At 43.3% G+C, this 14685-nt stretch overlaps 2 protein-coding genes across 4 annotated transcripts in view; both read right to left on the minus strand.

The window, feature by feature from the left end:
• The window catches only part of LOC123576853 (cytochrome P450 2C21), a 48121-nt gene extending 36064 nt beyond the window's left edge, over window positions 1-12057 (minus strand). For 2 of the 3 annotated variants that reach the window (XR_006701608.1, XM_045438285.1), the window contains exon 1: window positions 10688-12057. The gene's annotated coding sequence lies outside the window, so the exon portion shown is untranslated. The remainder of the gene's footprint in view (window positions 1-10687) is intronic. The other variant, XM_045438286.1, reaches the window with a different exon arrangement.
• Window positions 12058-13938: 1881 nt separating this feature from the next.
• The window catches only part of PDLIM1 (PDZ and LIM domain 1), a 48580-nt gene continuing 47833 nt past the window's right edge, over window positions 13939-14685 (minus strand). The window contains exon 7 of the mRNA XM_045438287.1: window positions 13939-14454. Within this exon, the coding sequence (XP_045294243.1) occupies window positions 14268-14454 (187 nt within the window). The 3' untranslated portion in view covers window positions 13939-14267. The remainder of the gene's footprint in view (window positions 14455-14685) is intronic.

Genomic DNA, 14685 nt, shown 5'->3' on the forward strand with positions numbered 1-14685 from the left:
TTCTTCACTGGATTATTTGTTTTTCGGGTGTTGAGTTTGGTAAATTCTTTATAGATTTTGGATACTAACCCTTTATCTGACGTGTCATTTGCAAATATTTTCTCCCATTCTGTCAGTTGCCTTTTAGTTTTTCTGACCGAAAACATTTTTTAAATGAACAAATGTGCTGAGTAATAAACTAGATTTAGCTGTATTTCAATTTATTTAGCAGGGAGACATTGGGAAACCAAAGGTTTCCCAAGAATAGAGTATGAAGTAATAATAATGAAAACTACAAAGTTAAATGGTATGGACAATAGTTCTAGAAGTTCCAATGAATTTATGATAGCAGTTTCAAGGAGAGAGAAAAAAATACTTAAATGGAAAAATAAGCAAAGGAAATTAAAGAAAAAATTCCTAAACTGATGAAAAATGCAAAGGATCCACACCAAGTTTGAAGAAGGATTAAAGTAAAAAGACCGACACTCCCACAATCTTGTGAGACCTTGGAACATCAAGAAACAAAACAAAACGAAGACAAAATGTAAAAAATCCTGGAGAGGAAAAGGAAGTTATAAAGAATAAAGATCAGTTTAAAGCTTCCCATATACGATGCTTTTACATGACAGACTACAGTGGAGTAAGGTATTCAAAGGTTCAATAGGAAATGATTTTCAAAATTATTAGTGTATGCCAAAATAGGATTCAAATATGAGGTCAAAATACAGGCATTTTTGAACATGTAAACATTCAGACATTTTATAACCTTGAAACCATTTCCAAAATGATTGAGAAAAACTCCAACAAAATAAAAATGTATCCAAGAGGGGCACCTCAGTGGCTCAGCCAGTTAAGTATCTGACTCTTGATTTCTGCTCAGGTCATGATCTCATGGTTTGTGGGACTGAGCCTTGCGTCAGGCTCTGTGCTGATAGTGTGGAGCCTGCTTGAGATCCTCTCTCTTCCTCTCTCTCTGCTCCTTCCCTGCTTGTGCTCACTGTCTCTCAAAATAAAAAAACTTAAAAAAAATGTATCCAAGAAAAGGGAGAAGGCGGGATACAAAAATAATGTGCAAAGGAAAACTTTTTTTTTCAAGCACAAAATGAGTATTTTAATTCAGTTTCAGAAAAAGATGTTACATGAATTTGGATTATAAAAGAAGCTTGTTTTTCCAGAAATAGAGGGAAAAGAAATAACCCATAGTAGATTCAATGATAATTTTCTGGATCTTCCTTTTGCATCAAAAGCTGTATATATTATTACAATCCAGGCCTATCTCAAGAAACAAGAAAACTCCCAAATACAACATTTAACAGCACACCTAAAGGAAATAGAAGCAGAGGAGCAAAGACACCCCAAAGCAGAAGAAGAGAAATAATAAAGTCAAGAGCAGAAATAAACAATACAGAATCTAAAAAAACTGTAGGGGAGATCAATGAAACCAAGAGTTGGTTTTTTGAAAAACTAAACAAAATTGATAAACCTCTAGCCAGGCTTCTCAAAAAGAAAAGGGAGATGACCCAAATAGATAAAATCATGAATGAAAATGAAATTATTACAAAAAATCTCTCAGAAATACAAGCAATTATTAGGGAATACTATGAAAAATTATATGCCAACAAACTGGACAACCTGGAAGAAATGGACAAATTCCTAAGCACCCACACACTTCCAAAACTCAAACAGGAAGAAATAGAAAACTTGAACAGACCCATAACCAGCGAAGAAATTGAATCGGTTATCAAAAATCTCCCAACAAATAAGAGTCCAGGACCAGATGGCTTCCCAGGGGAGTTCTACCAGACGTTTAAAGCAGAGATAATACCTATCCTTCTCAAGCTATTCCAAGAAATAGAAAGGGAAGGAAAACTTCCAGACTCATTCTATGAAGCCAGCATTACTTTGATTCCCAAACCAGACAGAGACCCAGCAAAAAAAGAGAACTACAGGCCAATATCCCTGATGAATATGAATGCAAAAATTCTCACCAAGATACTAGCAAATCGAATTCAACAGCATATAAAAAGAATTATTCACCACGATCAAGTGAGGTTCATTCCTGGGCTGCAGGGCTGGTTCAACATTCGCAAATCAATCAATGTGATACATCACATTAAGAAAAGAAAAGAAAAGAAGAGAAGAGAAAAGAAAAGAAAAGAAAAGAAAAGAAAAGAAAAGAAAAGAAAAGAACCGTAAGATCCTGTCAATCGATGCAGAAAAAGCATTTGACAAAATTCAGCATCCTTTCTTAATAAAAAAAAACCTTGAGAAAGTCGGGATAGAAGGAACATAAACATCATAAAAGCCATTTATGAAAAGCCCACAGCTAATATCATCCTCAATGGGGGAAAACTGAGAGCTTTCTCCTGAGGTCAGGAGGATCCCCCTGTGTTGTTCAGTGGTCAACCGTATGACTTATGAACTCTATAATGGAAAGTATTTCAACTAAATTACATCCTACAAACATTTGTTGAGTGAGTATCTTGCAGAATCACTTGGACGTCAAACAGTTTGTTGAAATAGTGAGTTGACAGTCTCACAGTGGGTAAATAAAAAGGGGGGTTCAGAAAAGTTTGTCTCTTTGCAATCTTTATTTACTTTTTTAAAGAACGAGAAAGCACGCATGCATGTGCTCTCATGGGGGAGGGACAGAGGGAGTGAGGATCTTAAGCAGGCCCCATGCTCCTAGTGTTGAGCCTGGAGTCATGACCTGAGCCAAATCAAGAGTCAGACGCTCAACTGACTGAGCGACCCAGCCACCCGTCCCTTTGCAATCTTTAGAACTCTCCTCCTCCTCCTCCTCCTCCTCCTCCTCCTCCTCCTCCTCCTCCCTCAGCAGAGCATGGAGCCACGGGGGCACATGCTGGTAGGCCAGGGCCTCTGAAGCTGCTTGTGGGTCCAGATCAGGCTCTGTCTTTTCACCAGCCTGCAGCACCATGTGCACCTATAGCCAGCCCCTCCAGCTGTGCACGCCTGGCCTAATCCTCACCATCAACCATCATTGCAGTGTGCACACCTGGTGGGAGAGTGTGCAGCCGTGGGGGGGGGGGGGCACACCAACAGCTAGGGCCACTGCAACAGCCAGTGAGCCCTTCGTTGGACTGACTCCTGCTGCCTGCCCTTGCTAAGTGAGGTAAAGCAGTCACAGAAGGACAAATACCACATGATTCAACTTAAATGAAACATCTAAAATAGTCAAACTCATAGAAACAGAGCAGAATGGTTTTTGCCTGGGGCTTGGCAGAAGAGGAAATAGGAAGTTGCTATTCAATGGATGAAGAGTTTCAATCACGTAAGATGTAAAGTTCTAGAGATAGCTGTGCAACAATACTGTATTGTGCACCTAAAAATTTGAGGGGACAGGGGCGCCTGGGTGGCTCAGTTGGTTGACTATCTGACTCATGATTTCAACTCAGGTCATGATCTCGTGGTTCGTGGGACTGAGCCCCATGTCAGCATCATCTGTGCTGTCAGCATCAGAGCCTCCTTGGGATTCTCGCACTCTCTCTCTCTGCCCCTCCCCTGCTCTCTCTTGCTCTCTTTCAAAAATAAGTACATATTGAGGGGGGAAAAAAACAAAAGATTGACTCAGATATTCTCACTCTGTACTCACTACTTTTCTGGACATAGCTTTCTTGGATAGTAGGTTTCCTTCAGCTACATCTTTTGTCATAGCAGGTTCTCTTCTCCTGAAGCTAACTTTTTATCATTTTTTTTTCAACATTTATTTATTTTTGGGACAGAGAGAGACAGAGCATGAACGGGGGAGGGGCAGAGAGAGAGGGAGACACAGAATCGGAAACAGGCTCCAGGCTCCTAGCCATCAGCCCAGAGCCTGACGCGGGGCTCGAACTCACGGACCGCAAGATCGTGACCTGGTTGAAGTCGGACGCCCAACCGACTGCGCCACCCAGGCGCCCCCTGAAGCTAACTTTTTAGAATGCTTCTCAGACTGTAAAACCATCTGAGACAATTTCACACAGAATTCCAGAACTTATTTCATTCTTCAGTAATAGAAAGTGGAGAATCCATTTTCGCAACTGCAACATTGGAACACTACTCTGGACATCTTCGCTATGAAGAATGAATTTTGAAAAAAATGCACACTGATCAATGAAGTAGCCACCTCTTAAGAAAAACAAAACAAAACACCTTAGACAACTCAAGTTGGTTGTGCCCAAACCACAGCTACGAAACTGGGATTCTGCATTGTTCAGAGAACGATCACGTCTCCTACTGTCCACTCCGCCCTTCAGTTTTCCCTATCATTCTCCCCTTTGGGTTATGTCCTCTCTTCAGTCCTGCCAGGCAATTTGAACAGAAGATAGCTGTGGGCACATCAACTTAAAAACTTTTTAAGAAAAAGAATCAAGGTGGGGTGCTTGGATGGCTCAGTCGGTTAAGCATCTGACTCTTCATCTCAGCTCAGGTCGTGATCTCACGGTTTGTGGGTTCAAGCCCCATGTTGGGCTCTGAGTTGGCCGTGTGGAGCCTGCTTGGGATTCTCTTTCTCCCTCTCTCTCTGCCCCTCCCCTGCTTGCGTTCTCCTTCTCTCCCTCTCTCTCTCTCAAAATAGATAAAAACTTTTTAAAAATTAAAAAAAAAAAAAGAATCAAAGTGAATACTATCCATGCCTTTCCAACTTCTATAATTCTATTCTAATCTATCCCCAAATTCACCTTTCTTGTTATCAAACCTGTGCTCTTAGGATGTTTCGACAGAAGAAAGAGTCTACATCTCAGGATAAGGTTCATTATTTCTATTTCATCACAAGTCAGATATAATCATTATCAGGTTGTCATAGGTAAGTTTTTTAGCATTTAGCACTCCCTAGGAGTTATTAGATGCAATTACTTGACAAAACAATTGCCCAACATATATCCCAATATAAAGAAACAATAGTACAAGTTTTCCCTGGATATACCCATCTGTTCAAGTGCATCAGGGGATTCAGTGGTTCTCATACCTGGCCTATCAAAATTATGCTAGAATCAAAATAAAATAATGTTGCCCAGAACAATGAAGTTATATTTAAATACAGTACTGGGGCAATAGCTACTGATAATTCAGACACCAGAGGACTTGGAGCCCTCCTCATCCTGGGAGTAATGAAGAGGCTTTACAGCATCCATAACGCCCATCAAAATGGGCAAAAAAAGCAAGTGGTGCATACAAGTGAATTCTTCCCAGAAAGAACTATGGCCTCCAAAAGGTTAAGAACCATTCCTAAGGGATAGAAAAAAAGGACAGATACTGAAAGGAATTTGGTTCTTCTTACAGCTCCTTAAATCAGCTACTTGACCCAAATCACTGCACCTCATCCAGATCCCATGAAATTGGTTGTTCAGACCAAATTCCACAGGAAATTATTTGAATGTCATTATTTTTGACCTTCTAGACTCTACCCATTTAGGGTCCTAGGTCCTGCCCGCTAACCAATTTCTCCAATCCACCCAGTGTAACAGAAAATAGATGATTAAACCAATTGTAATTTCGGAGGAAGAAATGTCCTTTTCTTTCTGGGAGTACCTCTCTTCCATGTGTTCTAGAATCTTCCCTGTCCCATTTCGGTGAAAACTTTGCACTCACACTTATGTATCAATAAGTATCTTTATTCCCTTCCCATGTACTTTTTCCACTTGACCCAACCACTATTTAAATCTGTCACCCAGATCTTTCCCACTTTGGTTTAACTTCTCAAAGAGAAGATCTTCCATTACTGAAATTTCTCTCACCATCATCTCCTTCCTTCTAAATTGCTCTCTTTAGTTATGACTCACCAGCAAATCCTCTTAGCCCATCCAAAGGCCACCCATGTGTCTACCTTCCTCACTCAATCTGATCTATTCCTTCTTTTTTAAAAAATGTTTATTTATTTTTTAGAGAGACAGAGTTTCCGGAGCAGGCTCTGCACTGACAGCAGTGAGCCTGATGCAGGGTTTGAATTCACAAACCATGAGATGATGACCTGAGCTGAAGTTGGATGCTCAACCAACTGAGCCACAAAGGCGCCCCATTCCTTCTTTTTAATGTTTTTCTTCTCCTTTTGCTTCTTTGGACTTGCCCAACTGATTATCTTCCTAGATCCATGAGAACACAGAGCGACAATCTTCATGTAATCTTTTTTTTTTTTTTTTAATTTACCCATTTTGAGAAAGAGAGAGCACGAGCATGCATGCATGCATGCACATGATCAGGGAAGGGGCAGAGAGAGAGGATCCTAAGAAGACTTTGCACTGTCAGTGCAGAGCTCAATGTGGGACTCCATCTCACGAACCGAGACAAAGATCTGAGCCAAAATCACAATTCAGATGCTCAACCGACTGAGCCACCCAGGGGCCCCAATCTTCATGTGATCTTCTCTGCATTTCCATGGCTATGATGATTATCCAGACTCTCAGATACTAGGTCTAGAAATTAGAGACCTCCAGCAGGCCCTTGAACTACCCCCTCACTGTATTTCAAAACACTCCAGGGAACTCCTGCATAATTTCCCTCAAATACCACCTGCAAGCACATCCCTGTTCTTGCTCAAATTTCCATCGAATCAAATAAAAAATTGCTAACTCAGTATTCAGATCACTCCATACATACCAAACTCCAATTCCTTATCAGGCCAAAGCCCATTTTTGCCAAACCACTTAAAGTCCTCTGCTCTCTCTACCCAGTCTCCTTGCCAATCCACTTGTCTAAAGTTGGGCATGTCCTCACCAGATACGGAATTCCCTTCCCCATCCTTCACGGCCAACTTACGCCATCACTTCTTTTAAGTGCACTATGTTTAATCATCAATTATAGCTTCACTTTAGAGCACAGTATTTTGCATATGCTGCTCCTTAAAAGTTATGATTATTTCATCCAAGACATAAGAGTATGTATGTTCTGCCTTTCTTCAGTTCCACCTTTACCACTCACCAAACAGGGATCATGTTTTATCATTCTCTAACCTTAAAAGATTGAAAGTCCCTCATGATGCTTAGTGTAGGTCCACACACATAGTACATGCTGTTGTAAATGCTTGCCAAATAGTAGTATTTGCCCAATCACCTAAATGCCTCCAGAAAGAATAAAATGATGAGCCTTATAACCTAGTTCACATTTGTTCTGTTCCATTTTGACCAGAAAGAATCAAAGAAGTTCCAGTGATTGTTAGTGTCCACGATTCTTGTCATTCCTTTAGTCTCTCCAAAATAAAACTATTTGAATCAGCAGTATTGTTAAATAACTTATTATGGCTTTCCTAGATAGAATGGATGAAAGAAGGGAAAGTAAGCTTAATAGAGGAGGCCTCATCTACCTAATTAAAAAAAAAAAAAAAAAAAAAAACTTGGGCACCTAGGTGCCTCAGTTAGTTAAGTATCCGACTTCAGCTCAGGTCATGATCTCATGGCTCATGAGTTTGAGCCCCGCGCTGGGCTCTGTGCTGACAGCTCGGAGCCTGGAGCCTGCTTTGGATTCTCCCTCTCTCTCTCTGCCCCCTCCCCTACTCCCCCTCTCCCTCCCTCCCCCCCATATAAACAAACAAACAAACAAACAGACAGACAAAAAAACCTCACTGAGCACACTTATACCTATGCCACGTCCTGCACGAGGCTTTGGGACCATAAAGATAAATATTACATGGTCCCTGCAATGGAGGTGAAACTTCTACTACACATATAAAATAATTCTCTATACTGGAAGTCAGAAAGAGGCTGAGAGAAAAAACTATAATTAGAGACAACAATCATTCCTCATACTCATATATCATTTTGGTGTTTATAATCAATTCATAATAGATTTTTTTTAATTACATAAAATTACATATTGAAAATATGCCTCAATAAAAATGGCTACATAAAAAGATTTTCAGATGTTCCAAATGAAGTAAATTCACCATGGCAGACCACACTGATTAAGATTATGACTAAAATAAATTATTCATGCTGAAGGAAAATGCTCCCAGAGGAAAGCATGGATATATAGGAAGGAATGAAGACCACTGGAAAGGGTAATGTGGGAATTACTTAAATAAAATTATTTAGAAAATTATAGAGTAATTTTCATATCTTTTTTAAAGACTACTGTTGGGTTTAAACACATGTAGAAATAAAATACATGATAAAAATGTAAAAGATGGGAGACAGGAAATGGAAATATGCTATTATAAGGTTTTTTTAAATGTTTATTTACTTTTGAGAGAGAGAGAAAGAGGGAGAGAGGGAACATAAGTGGGGGAGGGGCAGAGAGAGAGGGAGACACAGAATCCAAAGCAGGCTCCAGGTTTGACCTGCCAGCACAGAGCCCAACGCAGGGCTCAAACCCATGAATTGTGAGATCATGACCTGAGCTAAAGTCAGACACTTAACTGACTGAGCCACCCAGTACTTTGATTGTAAGGTTTTTATACTATACTTGATATAGTATATTATTACTTGAACATTGACATTAAGTTGGTGATATAAATTGTAAACCACTAAAAAACAACACACAAAAATAGAGCTAATAAATAATTGAGATCAAATGGAACCATAAGAAATAACTGATCCAAAAGGATGTAGGTAAAAAAGAAAATAAAGAACAAAACTATGAGAAAACCAATAGCAAGATGACAGACATTTACCCAATGACATAAAAAATTAAATGAAATAAAAATGGTCAAAACCAAAAGGTAGAGATTGGCTGGCTGAGCGAAAAAGCAAGAGTCAAACAAATGCTTTCTAAAGAAAACCAACTCTAGATATATAGACACAGAAAAATTAAAAGGATGGAAAAAGATGTAATATTCAAACACGGATCAAAGAAAGCTGGGATGGCTCGCTTAATATCCAAGTAGATTTCAGAACAGGGAATATTACCAGAGATAAACATGTTCATTTCATAATCACAAAGGAGTTATCTCATTACAAAATATAAGAACCTTAAATGTATATGTACCTAAAGCAGAGCTTTAAAAGATATAACACCAGGGTGCCTGGGTGGCTCAGTCAGTTAAGAGTCCCTCCCACTCTTGACTTTGGCTCAGGTCATGATTTCAGTTTGTGGGATCAAGCACCATGTTGGGCTCTGCACTGACAGCACGAAGCCTGCTTGGGATTCCGTGCACACACACACACTCTCTCTCTCTCTCTCTCTCTCTCTCTCTCCCTCCCTCCTTCAAAAATAAATAATCATTTAAAAAACCAATAATAAAAAAAAAAAAGATATAAAACCAGGACTACCTGGCTTGCTCAGTCAGAAGAGCATGCGACTCTAGATCTCAGAGTCATGAGTTCAAGCCCCATGCTGGGTGTGGAGATTACTTAAATAAAAACTTTAAAAGATATAAAACCAAACCAATAGAACTAGATGAATTCATATATTATAACTAGAAATTTCAAGTGTCCACTCTCACTAAATGATTGAACAAGTAGACAGAAAATCTCAGTAAGAAGATAGAAGACATGAGCCTAATTACCTTGAAACTATTAACTAGCTTGACCTAATTTAGTTTATAAAACACTCCATCCTAAATAGCAGAATATACATTCTCTTCAAATACATATAGAATGTTCACCAGTCTAGACTATGATCTGGGCTACAAAAGAAACTGAAAAGAATTTAATTCCAACTCACAGTGGAATTGAATTAGACATCAAAAACAGAAAGATAGCTGGAAAACCACCAAATATTTAGATATTAAGGACAACGATGGGGCATCTGGGTGGCTCAGTCAGTTAAGTGTCCGACTTCAGCTCAGGTCATGATCTCGCGGTTTGTGAGTTCAAGCCCCACGTCGGGCTCTGTGCCGACAACTCAGAGCCTGGAGCCTGCTTCGGATTTTGTGTCTCCCTCTCTCTCTGCCTCTTGCCTGCTCACATTCTGTCTCTCTCTCTCAAGAATAAACATTAAAAAAAAATATTTTTAAATAGATACTAAGCGCAATGCTTCTAAATATTCCAGGGGTCAGAGAAGAAATCCCAGGAGAAATTGGCAACTACTTTGAAATGAACGAAAATAAAAAAGCTGTAGTGTATCAAATTTGTGGCCTGCAGCGGAAGAAGTACTTACAGGGAAATACACACCATTAAATGCTTACATTAGAAAAAGTGTCAAACCAATGTTCTAAATGTCCACCATGAAATAATGAGAAAAAGAAGATCAAACTACTCTAAGGCAAAGAGGAAGAGGGAAATAATAAAGATTACTACAGAAGTCAAACAGAAACCAAAAAGAAAACAGACTGATGGAAAACAGAGGAGAAAATGACGCAGGGTCGCTACTTCAAGAAGGGTGAGTAACTTGGCTAAGTTCCACAGCTAGGAGCATTAGACCCGGTCACCCTGGGAAAAAATCCCAGTCCCTTCCAGCATGGGAGGAGCCCAGGGGACTGGAAGGCTGGCTGAGGCAGGTCCCTCCCCAGCAGAGTCACCAGGTACTCAGACCCCTCTCAGCGGGGAGGTCTCACCCACGTGGGGAGAAGAAGAGAAAGCCTTGCGTAAAAGCAGGATTCCAACCTGCCAAACACACTTGGGCGCAAAAATAAAATGCCATTTCCTCGGCTGCACGGTGAAGCCCACAGCCCGGGTTCATTCTGTTGGTGGCTCATTTTGCTTCAGTCTGTCCGTTGCCCTTGGCCTTTGCCTACCTGTGCCCACCAGTCACTGTAGGACTGGGATCTATGGGCTCACATCAAATCAAGGGGGGGCTGAGGGACAAACCGACAAAATCCCACCACAAGATAATTTACCCAGCCCTCAGCCACACGGTGCACACGGGACAGGAAACAGCCAGATCTGCAGCTTCTGTAACACAGACCAAGGCACGAAGGCAAAGTTAGATTATTTTATTATCAGTGTTTAATGGCCCACACTGTGCTCTTTCCTCCCGCCGCTAGGCTCTGCGCACCTGTCTTTCAGCAATGACTGATCCACACGCCCGGCCTTGACCAACAGCCTCCGACGGCATACAGGACGGGTCACCTTTCTCCTCAGGCTCCAGGACTTTCTGCAGAAGCTTGGAATGGGGTGGACTATTTTTCTAGCTCCTGCTTCTCCGTAGCATCTCATAAACCTCAGATTCTTGGCCTATGCCAAGGTTGCCGAGAGGACAATGCTTCAATCTGGGAAGAGCGTATGGAAATTCGTTATGTGTCAGAAGTCAGAAATAATTCACCATGCGTTCCTCTCTGGTAAATATTAGACACAGATCTCAGGATATACACAGGTAATCACAATGCAGTAAACCCTCTCTTAAATTCAACAGATGGTTTGCCAAGGTTTCGAGGTATATTTGTCACCAGAAGCGGCTGCTGCTTCAATGCAACGTGTGTCTTCTGCCAAACAGTTTCGGCAATTCAGTTCCTTGTTGGCTTAGTCCCATTGGACAGAAATGCTTTACTTCTTTTCAAATTGATTCAGTGACATGGCATCAAGAGAGTATTTAGAGGGAGGAGGGCAGTCAGCCACGACCTAACCACTACAACAAATCCCCTGATGCTCTCAGACCCTGACCACAGGCACTCGCCCACAGAGCAGAAACCACAGTGTTCCCTGTAACCCACTGCACGTGTTTTCTCACGACCCTATACATTCTATTTCTCACTTGCACCAAGTCCCTGGTTCCCCACCTATGAAATTGCCCATTGGTATGGTTTGTGATGCTCGCAGAGCAACAAATATAAATGCATTTTGTAATATGGAAAGTGCCATCAATGTAAGGGACCGTTATACCTGATGTACTTTCTAGATGTTACTCTTTCCTCTAGAACAGGGCTCTTGGGGGTAGAAGAGGGAAGCAGGTGAGGGAGCCAACCTTCAGCACATGCCCAAGGGACTGGGGACACCTGGCCACACCTGCCACACTCCTTTCTCCTGCCATTCCGAGCTCCGGGCATAGAACAATGGGGTCCGCAGAGCTGAAAAGTCTGCCTTAGTGGCCCATCATGGGGGAGAAACTCTTTGGCGTCTGGCAGGAGGAGAACAGCCTGACTCAGTCTGCTCTACGTTTAAAATCTGTCTCAGGGGTGTCTGGGTGGCTCAGCTGGGTTGAGTGTCTGACTCTTGATTTCAGCTCACGTCATGATCCCAGGGTTGTGGGATCAAGCCCCATCTCAGGCTCCGTGCTGAGTGTGGAGCCTGCTTAAGATGCTCTTTCCCTCTGCCCCTCTCCCTCTCTAAAATAAAATGAAAATAAATAAAGTAAAATCTGTCTCGAATCCAGTGACTTCCCACCACTCCCACCCCCACCCCCTGTGCCAGTCTTTCCATTCCTTACCTGGACTGGGGCAGTAGCCTCCTACCTGGTCTGTTTATACTTCTGCCCACTATGGTGAATTTTTGACATGGAATGCAAATCAACCATTTAAACGGGTAAGTCAGTTTAAGGTACGTCCCTGTGAAAAAAACTCTCCAAATAAATCCCACCTCAGAAAAAAAAAAAAAAAATCCAAAGTTTCTGTCATGGTTGTCAGAAGTGTTTTCCCGGGAAGTAAACTGTGACCCAGGGATCAGCGTAAGGAAAGTTTATGAGGGGTGCCCTTGGGACCAAGACCTGGGGAGGGGAGGCGGGGGGAGAAGTTGGCTACGTACAGCCTAGAGGGAGGTCTCGACGGACCCCTTCAAAGCTGTCCAGGGCTCGGGGCCCGGATATGCCTGCCTCTCCAGGCACTGGACCACCTGGGAAAGGGAGCGCTCTTCAGCTGATGGACGTGGCCCTCCGATGGCAACTCGGGGACCAAGTCCTCGGGTTCTGAAGGGGTATCCAAGTGATGTGACACTGTCAGCTTCGGAGAAATCTTCATGCGACTCCTCGAGGCCGCCCCTCCCAGGTTCTGGTGGGCCAGCCTTCCCTGCGGGAAGCTTAGGGAAGGTCAGTGGGATAAACAGCCCCTGCCCCCGAAGTTGGTAACTTAGCATCATTACCTCGGTCTATTTCCCTTCACCCTCACCTAGCGACTCTGAGCATCTGAGGCTTACCTGATGGCAGGACCACCACCGGTCCCAGGCCCTTCTCAGGCTGTAGCTGCTGAACTTGTCTACCAGCCATTCAAATTCCACAGACTACCAAGAGGTGCCTGAGTTTAATTTTTTTTTTTTTCAACGTTTATTTATTTTTGGGACAGAGAGAGACAGAGCATGAACGGGGGAGGGGCAGAGAGAGAGGGAGACACAGAATCGGAAACAGGCTCCAGGCTCTGAGCCATCAGCCCAGAGCCCGACGCGGGGCTCGAACTCACGGACCGCGAGATCGTGACCTGGCTGAAGTCGGACGCTTAACCGACTGCGCCACCCAGGCGCCCCATCCTGAGTTTAACACCTACGTGAGATCTATCCTGAGTTTGCGTCCCTCCAGAAAGGAGGGGGGCTTGGGGCACGTGGGTGGCTCAGTCGGTTGAGTGTCCAACTTCGGCTCAGGTCACGATCTCACAGTTCATGGGTCCGAGCCCCACTTTGGGCTCTGTGCCGACAGCACGGATCCTGGAGCCTGCTTCGAATTCTTTCTTCCTCTCTCTCTGCCCCTCCCCCACTCATCCTCTGTCCCTGTCTCTCTCTCTCTCTCTCTCAAAAATAAATAAGCACTAAAAAAACCCCAAACAAACAAAGGAGAGGGGCTTAGTGGCAGCAACCAGCTGGAGAGGGACTCAGGGAATATTCAAGGTCAACTGGTAAAGCTCTCCATCTATTATTTGAGAAGCACTCATTTCCTCAGATAAGTCCCAGAACAGCCAGATATAAAAGAAAACATCATTTCATTACAACATAACGAGGTTGATCTTATAGTAGCATCAGAGAAAGAGAATTTGGAGCAAGCTTCCAAGAAAGGTGAGACTATGGCTCATTCAGATGTCAAATTTCTCACACCTGGAGGCAAAAGGCCTGCAAATGTCAGAGATTTGTTTTGGGAAAGCCCAAAATAAGAGGAGAGAGGCCTTGGAAATCCCATCTGGCTTCAGACAGGAAACAGAGCACATGGTCAAATGATAGAGAACGCCACACCGCCTCGGTGTCTATAAATTTATTGAGTAAAAACAAAATCAACGTCACACATATTAAATTTGGTTTGGTTCCAATTTGGCTGATGTCCATTTGCAGCAGAGATGAACCGAGGCGAAGAGAAGAGCCCGGGATGCTGGCAAGGGGGCCACCGAACGAAACAGCCTCCTGTTAATCATACAAGCAGGTGTCACAGGGCCAGCGAGTCAGTTAGCAGAGGCAGGCAGACGTGGTGTTTAACGAGCAGGGATAACACCAAAGTTGGCAAGAACTCGGAGGGGAGGAGAGGGCCAGGGCAGCGAGAGGACAAGTCGCGACAGGTGCAGGTCTGCCGGTTCACTTGGGGAACACGGTGACCACGTCGTAGCCCTCAGGGGGTGTGACCCGCTCCCGGGCGTGCTTTTCACAGTAGATCTGATCCTCCACAAAGAAGTGGCCCTTCTGTTTCAGGTTGGTGCCACAGTCAGTGCACACGTAGCACTCAGGGTGGCGGTGACGGTCCCGCAGCTTCACAAACACACCGCTGCAGGAGGGAGGCAGGACAGGGCTCCGTTAGTGACAGGCACCTGAAGGAGGCACTGCGGCCGGGGCGTCCTTCCCCGAGGCCCATCAGAGGGCGGGTCAGGGCCTCAGAATGGGCCTCCACTCATAAAGCAGCTGCTCATTCCTGGGGTCTCAGACATTCCTCTTGAAACCCTCCCGCTCCGACAGAGCACCCCTTCCTGGGTTTACACGTTCACACTGTGAGGGGTCC

This window comes from Leopardus geoffroyi, chromosome D2 (genome assembly GCF_018350155.1).
Source record: "Leopardus geoffroyi isolate Oge1 chromosome D2, O.geoffroyi_Oge1_pat1.0, whole genome shotgun sequence".
NCBI lineage: Eukaryota > Metazoa > Chordata > Mammalia > Carnivora > Felidae > Leopardus > Leopardus geoffroyi.